General features: G+C 42.3%; 1 protein-coding gene across 1 annotated transcript in view; it reads left to right on the top strand.

Annotated features, from left to right (window-relative positions):
* The window catches only part of LOC120946239 (atrial natriuretic peptide receptor 2-like), a 93770-nt gene that overhangs the window by 3764 nt on the left and 76606 nt on the right, over nucleotides 1-13400 (top strand). Inside the window, exon 2 of the mRNA XM_040361068.1 lies at nucleotides 6170-6260. Within this exon, the coding sequence (XP_040217002.1) occupies nucleotides 6170-6260 (91 nt within the window). The remainder of the gene's footprint in view (nucleotides 1-6169; nucleotides 6261-13400) is intronic.

Consider the following 13400-nt stretch of genomic DNA (forward strand, 5'->3'; position numbering starts at 1 on the left):
ACGAAGGAGAATCTTGTCTTCTGGTACTGTTGGACCTAAGCGCAGCATTTGATACTGTAGACCACAAATTATTGCTGACTTGCCTAGCTGAAGTAGCTAGAGTCGCTGTCTCGGATTTACCTTGGTTCTCCTCCTTCTTGGAAAACCGATCTCAAATAGTGAAACTAGGGCCTTTCACTTCTGAAAAACGCACAGTGTAATGCGGAGTCCCTCAGAGTGAGTGAGTGAGTGAGTAAGAGACTTGTAAAGCGCAACACATGCGAACTGAATCGCCTCTGGGCGCTGTATCCATTTCATGGGTAAGGAACCCCTTGACCTCAGAAGAGATGGGTTTTAATCTTTCTCCTGAAGGCCAAGTGGTCCGACTCCAGTCGGATGATGGTTGGTAGTGCATTCCACAGGCGGGGTCCTTGGACTGCAAATCTTCGATCTCCTTTGGACTTGTATCTGGCTTTGGGTATCTGGAGGAGGTTTTGATTGGTGGATCGCAGAATGCGATTGGGGTTATGGGCTTTTATTTTTTCGCATAGATATTGGGGGGCGTTGCCTTGAATACACTTATGTATTAGAGAGAGTGCCTTGAAAGTGATTCTGTCTTTTACTGGAAACCAATGAAGGGATCTCAGAGATCCCCCTTGTCGCCCATACTATTCAATATCTATCTCCGCCCTCTTTTTGAAATCATCGGTAACCAGAAGTTACTCTACCACTCCTACGCGGATGACACGCAACTATATTTTCGCATTTACAACAATAAGGATCATTATCTTTGACTAGAAAAATTCCTTACTTTGATAGAAAATTGGATGATGGAGAGTTACCTTAAACTCAACGGCTCAAAAACAGAACTTCTCCTGTTTCACGCCAACCGAAAGAGACTTCCCGCACCAATATGGACACCGCCGCCCATTCTGGGACAAACATCACCCCTAGCACCAAAGTCAAAAGTCTCTAAATCATTTTTGACCCCCACATGACAATGGATGCACAAATAGGGTCAGTAGTCAGCGGATCCCACCATCTGCTGCGCCTACTACGTAGACTCGTTCCCTTTATCCCGAAAGAAGACATAGCAGTCGTGGTGGGTACAATTATCAACTCCAGACTCGACTATGCAAATGCCCTTTACCTCGGACTCAAAATACCAAATCACTCATCTGCAAGTCGTTCAAAATACGGCCGCTCGACTCGTGACTGGGAAAAAAACATGGGAATCAATCTCACCTTCACTGAGATCCCTTCATTGGTTGCCAGTAAAAGACAGAATCACTTTTAAGGCACTCTGTCTGACACATAAGTGTGTTCAAGGAAATGCCCCCAATATCTATGCAAATGTCACAACCCCAATCGCGTTCTGCGCTCCACCAACCAAAATCTACTCCAGATACCCAAAGCCAGATACAAGTCCAAAGGAGAACGAAGATTTGGAATCCAAGGACCTAGACTATGGAACGCTCTACCAACCAGCATCCGGTTGGAGGTGAATCACCTGGGCTTCAGAAAAAAACTCAAAACCCATCTTTTCTGAGGGCAAAAGTACAGTAGGGAAAGGATACTAAGCGCCCAGAGGCGATTCAGTTTGCATGTGTTGCGCTATATGAGTTTCTCACTCACTCACTCACAGTTACAGTGAATGCAGGGCACTGGGAAAACCCTGTCAGCGGAAGTATCAGGCCCCGTACACACGACCAGTTTCCTCGGCAGAATTCAGCTTCCGACCGAGTTTCTGGCTGAATTCTGCCGAGGAAACTGGTCGTGTGTACACTTTCGGCCGAGGAAGCCGACGAGGAGCTCGACGAGGAAATAGAGAACATGTTCTCTATTTCCTCGTTGTTCTATGGGAGCTCTCGTCCCGCCGAGCTCCTCAGCGGCTTCAGGGCTGAACTGGCCGAGAAACTTGATGTGTTTGGCACGTCGAGTTCCTCGGCCGTGTGTACGAGGCCTCACACTTCCAATCTGCACTACTACCGAGTGTCCTGGGTCCAGGACCACCCACAGCACATGGACACTGGTGGACACTGTCCCAGTCCTAAGACTGCCTTGCAAGATCAACAACACCTGGCAATTATAGGAGTGTCATGTAAGGATTGTATGTGTAAAATATACACAACTATTCTTGATTACGCACAAAGTTTATGAAAAATATCAAATTGTTCTAAATTATGTACATACTGCAAAAAAACACCCTTTTGTAAGTAAAGAGGAGCGTGTGGCAATAGAAAGCTATGCACATCTACATAAAGTGCTAAAAAAAATCTCAGCATCTTCATTTTCTTCTTTAAACTTAAACAGAAACCACCACAGTGGTACAATGATCGTAGAACATAATGTATAGCATGTTCTCTTGTTGTTTACCAGAGAATTCAAATGAACACACTAATACGATTTTAAACAGTAACGTGCCCCACCAATTATTTTTAAAGCTTAGATCTACAGGGATTACTGATCTTCTATTAAGTATCAATTATAAGTCATAAAGGAATACGTTTCTCCTGTCATCTTAAGGTTTCTACTTTTAGAAGACACATCACAAGCCTTTGTTGTTTGTGTTCATTTAGACTGTATTGTCCCGATGCAAAATACAGTCAGCATTTCCAGCCCCATCGTTTTGGCTAGAAATTTTTTACATTTGTGGTACCCACTGAATCCTGAGAAAGAAGAAGAAAGTTTCTTGGCTTATTACATTTCATTGATTTAATCTGATAAATTGTCACAAGTGAACCAATGTTTTTCTTTTCACCTTGAAGACTATGCTAGCAGACGAAGCAACGCTTGGTTTGTACCCAATGGACTGACTACGTCTTGAGATCATTTTTTTACCCTACAACAGACAAGTCTATTGGCGAAGTGAACTTACTTTACTCAGGTTTGTTCTATCTATGATCCAACAGTGGTACCTGTACGTTGTCTCTGAACAGGTTATATCTCCAACTTTATTGTAAGAGGATCCAAAAAGACTTAACTCACACCTGCAACCATCAATTGTTTGCTTACAGATTTCAGGTGAAAACATCTTATCTTTTACAGGCTTTGTCAGACTTCGATACCTCTGATTCTTAGTAATTTTTTTTTCCACTTTGAAGGCTATTCCAATATTGCAACATCAATTGTACTAGAAGGTTGGAATGCACAGATACTATTTGGACTTAATCTTCATAAATGCACCTTCACATAGACATGGTGCCTGACGTTTTGACATCCAAAGCACGCAATCGAGGTGTTATCTGTAGGTTCACTTTGTTTTGTAGATTATACCATTGACTGAAAAACTTTGAAGAAGACACTTTAAAGAAATAATACTGTCTAACCTATCTGGAGGAACATTATCAATGTGGATTATATAGTACAAGCTTCCAACAACAATGCAACTGATTTGTGTATTTGTTTCTCAGCTCTTCCTCTTTAAGGTAAACTTCACTGGTCACAATGTAAAATATAGATGGAACCTCAGCTGAAAACTCTTATGTCATATACTGTATTGTTCTAGGTCACAGTGCAGCCAAATATTTCAAAGGAGTTTATTGGCCAGATTTAGAGAGAGATACGCCGACGTAACTCTGAATCTGCGCCGTCGTACGTTTAAGTGTATTCTCAAACTGAGATACACTTAAATCTAGCTAAGATACGACAGCCTGCGCCGTCGTATCTTAGGGTGCATATTTACGCTGGCCGCTAGGTGGCGCTTCCGTTGAGTTCGGTGTAGAATATGTAAATGCCTAGATACGCCGATTCACAAACGTACGTGCGCCCGTCGCAGTAAAGATACGCCGTTTACGTAAGGCGTTTTCCGGCGTAAAGTTATTCCATCAAGTAGCTGGCCCAGTCAATGTTAAGTATGGCCGTCGTTCCCGCGTCGAAATTTGAAAATTTTACGTCGTTTGCATAAGTCGTCCGTGAATAGGGCTGGACGTAATTTACGTTCACGTCGAAACCAATACGTCCTTGCGGCGTACTTTGGAGCAATGCACACTGGTATATGTACACGGACGGCGCATGCGCCGTTCGTAAAAAACGTCAATCACGTCGGGTCACCAAACATTAACATAAAACATGCCCCCCCATCCTCATTTGAATTAGGCGCGCTTACGCCGGCCACATTTACGCTACGCCACCGTAAGTTAGGAGGCAAGTACTTTGTGAATACAGTACTTGCCTCTCTGACTTAAGGCGGCGTAGCGTAAATACGATACGCTACGCCGCCTTAAAGATTCGGCGCCGTATCTGAATCCAGCCACATGTATTTTGTACATTCTTGTTGTTGTTGCCTACCTTTTGGCCTGGTTCACACCTATGCATTTTTTAGTGCGTTTTCAGTTTTTCTGAAGTCCATTAAACATGGTATTCTACGGATGTAGTTCACATCTGTGCATTTTATGGAAAGGGCCAGGGACTTTTTTCTAATTTTTGGTTTTATAGATTTCCATCGTGTATTGAAAAACGCAAAATACACCTGCAATATGCAAACTGCAACCTGCATAGGTGTGAATCAGGCCTTAATCAAAAACCACAAATAACCAAGCAAAAATTACAGAAATGCTGCTAAAAATGCAGCATTATTTCCCCTTTGTTAAAGTTAATCCATTACTAGTAAAACAAATAATAATAATAAAAATGCCATAAAACTACCCCTATTTTGTAGACGCTATAACTTTCGCGCAAACCAATCAATATACGCTTATTGCAATTTTTTTTACCAAAAACTATGTAGAAGAATACGCATCGGCCTAAACTGTGGAAACATTTAGTTTTTTATAGTTTTTTTGGGGATATTTATTATAGCAAAAAGTCAAAAATATTGCATTGTTTTCAAAATTGTCGGTCTATTTGTGTTTATTGCGCAAAAAATTCTATTTGTGGGGAAAAAAGGACTCCAATTTTGTTTGAGAGCCACGTCGCACAACTGGGCAATTGTCAGTTAAAGCGACGCAGTGCCGAATCGCAAAAAGTGCTCTGTCTTTGGCTAGCGAAATGGTCCGGTGCTTAAAGGAACACTAAGGCCCCATACACACGAGAGAATTTATCCGCGGATACGGTCCAGCGGACCGTTTCCACGGATAAATCCTCTCAAAGATTTCCGCAGATTTCGATGCGATGGAGTGTACACACCATCGCATTGAAATCCGCGCGGAAATCCTCTGGCGATGACGTGTCGCGTCGTCGCCGCGATTATGACGCGGCGACGGGCGCGACGCTGTCATATAATGAATTCCACGCATGCGTCAAATCATTACGACGCGTGCGGGGAATCCCTTTGGACGAATGGATCCGGTAAGTCTGTACAGACGAGCGGATCCATCCGTTGGAATGGATTCCAGCAGATGGATTTGTTGTGCATCACAGCAAATATCCGATCTGCTGGAATCCATCCCAGAGGAGATTTCTCCGCGGAAACAGATCCGCTGGCGTGTACACACCATAGGATCTATCCGCAGAAACCCATTTGCTGGGATTTATCTGCGGATGGATTCTATCGTGTGTACGGGGCCTTAAGGTTTGTTTTTTATTAGATCAATTGATTGCTGTAAGCTATAGCATTTAAATATCACTTACCTCGTTTTTCCTTTTGGCCTCCAAAATACAGTAATCCAGGTTTGAAAATGCCATTTCCTGTCTCTCCTCTTCTTGCTTTCCACCAGCATCTGAGCCGTTTTGCATGGTGGAAAGCAGAATGTGCTCACCCCCTCCCTATGACTACAGCCCTGCGTGAAGATGCTCTCTTATCCCTCACAGGCATGGAGGCTAAGCCTAATGGGAACTGTAGTTCCCATTAGGCCGTGATGTAGCAAGAATGAATGCGCACCGCAAACCAGGAAGTCAGTGAGAATAATGATTCAGGAGTGACGGAGGTGAATAAAACAGCTCGATTTCAACAGGTATCAAACTAGTTCTAATGCAAAACATTACTTTTTACTTTATCAGCTACTGTCAGACTTTAATTTAAGAGGAACATATTTTTGTCTTTACAACCCCTTTAAGTGGTTAATTATACTTTAAATTTGGCTTTAAAATAGCTTTGTATTTATTTATGTCACAATGCTGCCAAAGTTTATATATGACTATTGTGAGATTTTAGAACAAAGACCAAAAGAGAGGAAACATATGTCTATTTTATACAGGATATCATCAGTGTTTTATTACTTACAGTTTATGCTTTTTAATTTAATTTCAGATGGTCTCAGCTTGGCATGATTTGGATAACTCAGAATTTGACTGCTGGCCTAATGACAACCCTAATGAGCAGAATATGATTGACTGTATGGGTGTGTATTATTAAATCCAAAAGGAAACAGAAAAGTGATAATAAGTCTCACTGTACAATTTTCTTTACATTTAAAGCTAAATTCCCGATAAGCCTTACTGTAGTAGGGACTGCTCTTCCAGTGATCTTCACTAACTTCCGAATCCTGTGCTGAGCAACTGCTCTACTGCTTAGAGAATAATGCCGCGTACACACCATCACTTTATGTGATGGAAAAAAACGACATTTTCTGTGAAGTAAAAAACAACGTTTTTGAAACTTCAATTTTCAAGAACGACGTTGCCTACACACCATCGTTTTTTCACAATGCTCTAGCAAAGCGAAGTTACGTTCACCACTTTTTTCCATTGAAGCTCGCTTCATAAGTAGCTTCTGGGCATGCGCGGGTTTAAAAACATTGTTTTTTGCTACACACGGTCAATTTTTGTGAAACAAAAAACAACGTTTTGAAAAACGACACAAAAAAGCATTCTTCAATTTTTTTTTTGTCGTTTTTCACAAGACATAAAACGACGTTTTCCCCCACACACGGTCATTTAAATTGACGTTTTTAAAAATGTTGTTTATTTTCATCACATAAAGTGATGGTGTGGACGCGGCATAAAGGGGATCACTCGCTCTACATACCATAGGTGCCATTCAGAGAGCAGTTTACATTTTCTCAATAATTGCAAAGCATTCTCTGATTAGACAAGGTTGGGGGGGGGGGGGGTCGGTGACATCACAAAGTGTATAGATATTAGAATTTATTCCTATTGATATTACCAATAGTAATATTTTCTATTAATATTTACTAACATTATTTAATTATTAAATTAAATCAGTATTAAACGCTGCTGTTTTTTATCTTAGTATGCACCAAGTATTATTTTAGCACATTATGAGAGACTTACTGTACCTGTGAAGCAAAGCCTTCTAGCGCTGAGCTATCACTGCTCCTACTGGTCCGGGTTTTAATCTTCACCGTCTTCCTTTTGAGCTCCATCCGTTCGGTCGGTACATTCTGAAGAAAGAAAAATGCACTGGTGAGCTCAGCAGCATAAAAAGGCCTGGATGTCCACAGAAGACAACAGTGGCAGATGATCGCAGGACCCTCTCTATGCAGGGTGGATATAAATAAAAAAAACATTTTTTTTTATCTGATTTTTTTAATATTTAAAATCAGATTTTTTTTATTTAAAATCAGATTTTTAAAAAAAATATATATATATTTTTTAATCAAATTTATTTTAACCACTTCCCGCCCGGTCAATAGACAATTGACGTCCGGGAAGTGGTTCTGTTATCCTGACTGGACATCTATTGACGTCTTGCAGGATAAAATGCCGGCGCACCCGTGTGAGCGCGCAGTGTGGCGATTGGTGATGCGGGGTGTCAGTCTGGCACCCTGCATCTCCGATCTCGGTAAAGAGCTGTGTCTAATCATGGCTGATCACGATGTAAACAGGAAGAGTCGTTGATCGGCTCTTTCTCACTCGCGTCTGAGAGACGCGAGTAGAGGAGAGCCGATTGGCGGCTCTCCTGAAAGGGGCGGTTTGCGCTGATTGTTTATCAGCGCAGCCCCCCCCACGGATGCCCACACTGGACCACCAGGGAAGCCGTCAGGACCACCAGGGAAGACCCAAGCATGTGGATGGCCAGGTACATCCCACATGGCCATCCACATATGCAAATTCACATATGCCAATCAGTGCCCACAAATGGGCACCGATTGGCACCATTGTGAAAGACCTTTAAATCTGTGATGCCATCCATCAATGTCATCAGTGCCATCCATCAGTGCCCACCTATCAGTGACCATCAGTGCCCATCCATGCCACCTATCAGTGCCACCCATAAGTACCCATCAGTGCCACCATAAGTACACATCAGTGTCTCCTATTGGTGACCATCAGTGCCACCTATTGGTGCCCATCAGTGCCCTCTATGAGTGCCCATCAGTGCCACATACCAGTGCCACCTATCAGTGCCCATCAGTGCCGCCTATCAGTGCCCATCAGTGCCACCTCATTGGGGCCCATCGGCGCCGCCTTATTAGTGTCCGTCAGTGCAGCCCGTCATTGAAGTAGAAAACTTACTTATTTACACAAAAATAACAGAAACAAAGAAAACATAATTTTTTTCAAAATTTTCTGTCTTTTTTTTATTTTTTGCGCAAAAAATAAAAACCGCAGAGGTGGTCAAATACCACCAAAAGAAAGCTCTATTTGTGGGAACAAAATGATTAAAAAATTGTTTGGGTACAGAGTAGCATGACTGCGCAATTGTCATTCAAATTGCGACAGCGCTGAAAGCTGAAAATTGGCTTGGGCAGGAAGGTGTATAAGTGCCTGGTATTGAAGTGGTTAATAAAATGCTTTTGGAGTAAAAATCTATTTAAAGATAGTTTTCTATTTAAGATACATTAATAATTTTGTTTATTTATCATGAAATTTAGTTATGTAGCATTAGGCTGTATATTCTGCAATATTTACATGTTTGGTCAACTCATTCAATAAATCCAAGCTCTGCAAGCTGAGATAACATGCGCTGTATTGATGCATTGACACAATTTCACAGTAACCATGAGATAAAACAAAGTTCAGAAATATTCTGTTATCCCATTGTTTTGCAAATCTATGTACACTACAAACCGTATGATTGAATCAGTTCTGATATTGCTGTTTTACTAACCTGACAGCTTATTATTCTAAATAGGAAACCTTCATTTTGTTTGCAAATATTAAAGATTCTAACTACCCGTAAGTAAGAATGAGTCCTTACATTTAAAGAGCACCTGTCATTTCAGATCCGTCATGGCAGCGCCTGTTAGTGGGCATCCACTTACCTGTTGACGCCACGTCCCTTACCTTGTTGTGTCACTGCCACATCACCAGCCGTCCCATTAAAGTGAATGAGACTGTTGGTGAGTTAACAGCGGGTCAGAGGAGGAGCCGTCGTGGGACAGAGATGACATTAGCTCTTTAAAAATTATGATTTAAATCAAGCCTTTTTACTAGTGTTTTAAATAGTGATTTAAATCGACTTGATTTAAATCAAATCCATCCTGTCTCTATGGTAAAGAAAAACCCATTCACAACATCCAGACAAGTGAAGGACACTCTCCAGGAGGTGGAGACAAGGGAAGGACACTCTCCAGGAGGTGGAGACAAGTGAAGGACACTCTCCAGGAGGTAGAGACAAGGGAAGGACACTCTCCAGGAGGTGGAGTAAAGTGAAGGACACTCTCCAGGAGGTGGAGACAAGGGAAGGACACTCTCCAGGAGGTGGAGACAAGTCAAGGACACTCTCCTGGAGGTGGAGACAAGTGAAGGACACTCTCCAGGAGGTGGAGACAAGTCAAGGACACTCTCCAGGAGGTGGAGACAAGTGAAGGACACTCTCCAGGAGGTGGAAACAAGTGAAGGACACTCTCCAGGAGGTGGAGACAAGTGAAGGACACTCTCCAGGAGGTGGAGACAAGTGAAGGACACTCTCCAGGAGGTAGAGACAAGGGAAGGACACTCTCCAGGAGGTGGAGACAAGTGAAGGACACTCTCCAGGAGGTGGAAACAAGTGAAGGACACTCTCCAGGAGGTGGAGACAAGTGAAGGACACTCTCCAGGAGGTGGAGACAAGGGAAGGACACTCTCCAGGAGGTGGAGACAAGTGAAGGACACTCTCCAGGAGGTGGAGACAAGTGAAGGACACACTCCAGGAGGTGGAAACAAGTGAAGGACACTCTCCAGGAGGTGGAGACAAGTGAAGGACACTCTCCAGGAGGTGGAGACAAGTGAAGCACACTCTCCAGGAGGTGGAGACAAGGGAAGGACACTCTCCAGGAGGTGGAGACAAGGGAAGGACACTCTCCAGGAGGTGGGCGTATTATTGTCAAAGTCTAAAATCAAGAGAAGACTTCACAAGAGCAAATACAGAGGGTTCACCACAAGGTGCAAACCATTTATAAGCCTAAAGATAAGAAAAGCCAGAAAAGTCTTTGCCAAAAAACATCTAAAAAAGCCAGACCAGTTCTGGAAAAGCATTTTTTTGGATGGATGAATCTAAGATTAATCTGTACCAGAATGATGGGAAGAAAAAGTGAGGAGAAAGCTTGGAACAGCTCACGATCCAAAGCACACAAGTTTATCTGTAAAACATGGTGGAGGCAGTGTGATGGCATGGGCATGCATGGCTTCCAGTGGCACTGGGTCATTGGTGTTTATTGATGATGTGACAGATGACAGAAGCAGCCGGATGAATTCTGCAGTTTAGAAATATACTGTCAGCCCAGATTCAGCCAAATGCACCAAAGTTGATTGGATGGTGCTTCACAGTACAGATGGACAATGATCCAAAACACACTGCAAAAGCAACCTAGGATCTTTTGAAGGAAAATAAGTGAAATATTCTGCAATGGCCGAGTCAATTACCTGATCTCAACCTAATTGAGCATTTCACTTGCTGAAGGCAAAACTAAAGGCAGAAAAACCCCACAAAGAACAACTGAAGACAGCTGCAGTTAGAGCCTGTAAAAGCATCAGAAAGGAGGAAACCCAGTCTTTGGTAATGTCCATGGGTTCCAGACTTCAGGCAGTCATTGCCAGTAAAGGATTCTCAACAAAATATTAAACATTAACATTTTATTTATGATTATATTCATTTGTCTAGTTACACTTGAGCCCCTGAAATTGGGGGCACTGTGTATAAAAATGGTTGCAGTCCCTAAAATTCGTACCTGATATTTATGTTCAACACCTTGAATTAAAGATAAAAGTCTGCACTTCAAATTCATTTGGATTGTTTAATTTTAATTTTATTCTGGTGGCACACAGAGCCAAAAGTAAGGAAATTGTGCCTGTGCCCAAACATATATGGACCTAACTGTATATCAACCCCTTAACTCTTCTTTTACAAAATCAATAACAAACACAGATCTAAAAAAATGGTATAAGAACTTTCCAGATAAGACCCTTGGTGATGAAATCCTTGAGGGCTATAACAAAAATCAGAGTCTTAACGTTAATAAGTGTTGGAGGGAATCTCAATTCAAATGAATCCACAGAGCTTTTATTCCCTTTATCCTTATAAAGACAGTATTTAACCACTTAACCCCCGGACCATATTGCTGGTCAAAGACCAGAGCACTTTTTGCAATTCGGCACTGCTTAGCTTTAACTGACAATTGCGCGGTCGTGCGACGTGGCTCCCAAACAAAATTGGCGTCCTTTTTTCCCCACAAATAGAGCTTTCTTTTGGTGGTATTTGATCACCTCTGCGGTTTTTAGTTTTTGCGCTATAAACAAAAATAGAGCGACAATTTTGAAAAATAATAATATTTTTTACTTTTTGCTATAATAAATATCCCCAAAAATATATAAAAAAAACATTTTATTTCCTCAGTTTAGGCCGATACGTATTCTTCTACATATTTTTCGTTAAAAAAAAATTGCAATGAATGTTTATTGATTGGTTTGCGCAAAAGTTATAGCGTTTACAAAATAGGGGGTAGTTTTATGGCATTTTTATTAATATTTTTTTTTTACTAGTAATGGCGGCGATCAGCGATTTTTTTTCGGTACTGCGACATTATGGCGGACACTTCGGACACTTTTGACTCATTTTTGGGACCATTGGCATTTTTATAGCGATCTGTGCTATAAAAATGCATTGGATTACTATAAAAATGCCACTGGCAGGGAAGGGGTTAACGCTAGGGGGCGGGGAAGGGGTTAAGTATGTTCCCTGGGTGTGTTCTAACTGTAGGGGGGGTGGCCTCACTACAGCTCCCGTTTCCCACTCTGTAACGAGCAATCGCGGGTGCGTGGCGGGCGATCGCGCCCGCCGGGCACAAGCACGGGAGTCAGGGACGAGCGGGGGGCGCGCGCCCCTAGTGGCCGCTTTGAGAGCCCGACGTATAGCTACGGGCTCTCGCACAGGGGAGTTGACCTGCTGCCGTATAACTGTGGCGGCTGGTCGGCAAGTAGTTAAGCATCTAACTGCCCTCTTTGTGGCTCTGACACGGACCATCTCTATTCCGCTGATTCTGGTTCTATCCAATTATATCCTTGAGATCAAGGAGCTAACTTCTGTCATCAAGATGCATTGTTTTTTTCTGAAGGGTACATATGGTGCTCATGGTGGACCCCGTATGATGTACTTTTTAGCTGGCAGTAGATGGAGAGGGTAGCTGGTGGGACCCCCACCCCCTCGCCATCTGTTCTCTTTTGTGTGCGTTCCCTCTCCCCCTCTTTTCTCTATCTCTTTTCTTTCTTACCTGAGCCCTACTACATAGCGGTTAAGGAGCTGGGGGATGGCTGGAATAGTCGGCTCTGACCCCTGGACCACCATTGGCTTACTTGAACGATAGCTTTTAAGAACCCGCATTGTCAGTTGGTTCTGATAGACTTCTAGACAGGTAGCTTGCGAGTATGGAGAATAGACTCGGTTACGATAGAGAGGCCACTATATTCTTTAATTTTGAAACCTGATTGTTATGCAAATGTTGTATTACAACTCGTTTCTTTTTCCTTTTACCTATTGAGTATGTAATCTGTATACAACTATATTATGTGCTACAACTGGAACCCTCTTTCCTGTTTTGCTATAATACGATTTTAGTTTCTTGAAAAACTAAAATAAAATCTTTATTTGGCCTAACCAAAAAGTACCCTGTATTATTCACATATGTCTATTAGTTGCTCGTGGAGCAATCCTTAAAAAGTGGATTCTCCCTCACCAGCCAATTTATTAGGTTAACACCTGTTCAATTGCTTGGAAACACAAATTGCTAATTAGCCAATCACATGGCAGCAACTCAATGCATTTAGGCATGATTTGGTGAAGACAACTTGCTGAAGATCAAACCGAGCATCAGAATGTGGAAGAAAGGGGATCATGACTTGGCATGGTTGGTGACAGATGTACACGTACAACCATCTATAAGGTTTACAGACAATGGTCCGAAAAAGAGAAAATATCCAGTGAGCAGCGGTTGTGTGGACGAAAATGTCTTGTTGATGTCAGAGGTCATAAGAGAATGGGCAGACTGGTTCAAGATCATAGAAAGGCAACAGTAACTCAAATAACCACTCGTTACAACCAAGATATTCAGAATACCATCTCTGAATGCACAACACATTAAACCTTGAAGCAGATGGGCTAC

The sequence above is a fragment of the Rana temporaria genome, chromosome 7, assembly GCF_905171775.1.
Source record: "Rana temporaria chromosome 7, aRanTem1.1, whole genome shotgun sequence".
In the NCBI taxonomy this organism is placed as follows: Eukaryota; Metazoa; Chordata; class Amphibia; order Anura; family Ranidae; genus Rana; species Rana temporaria.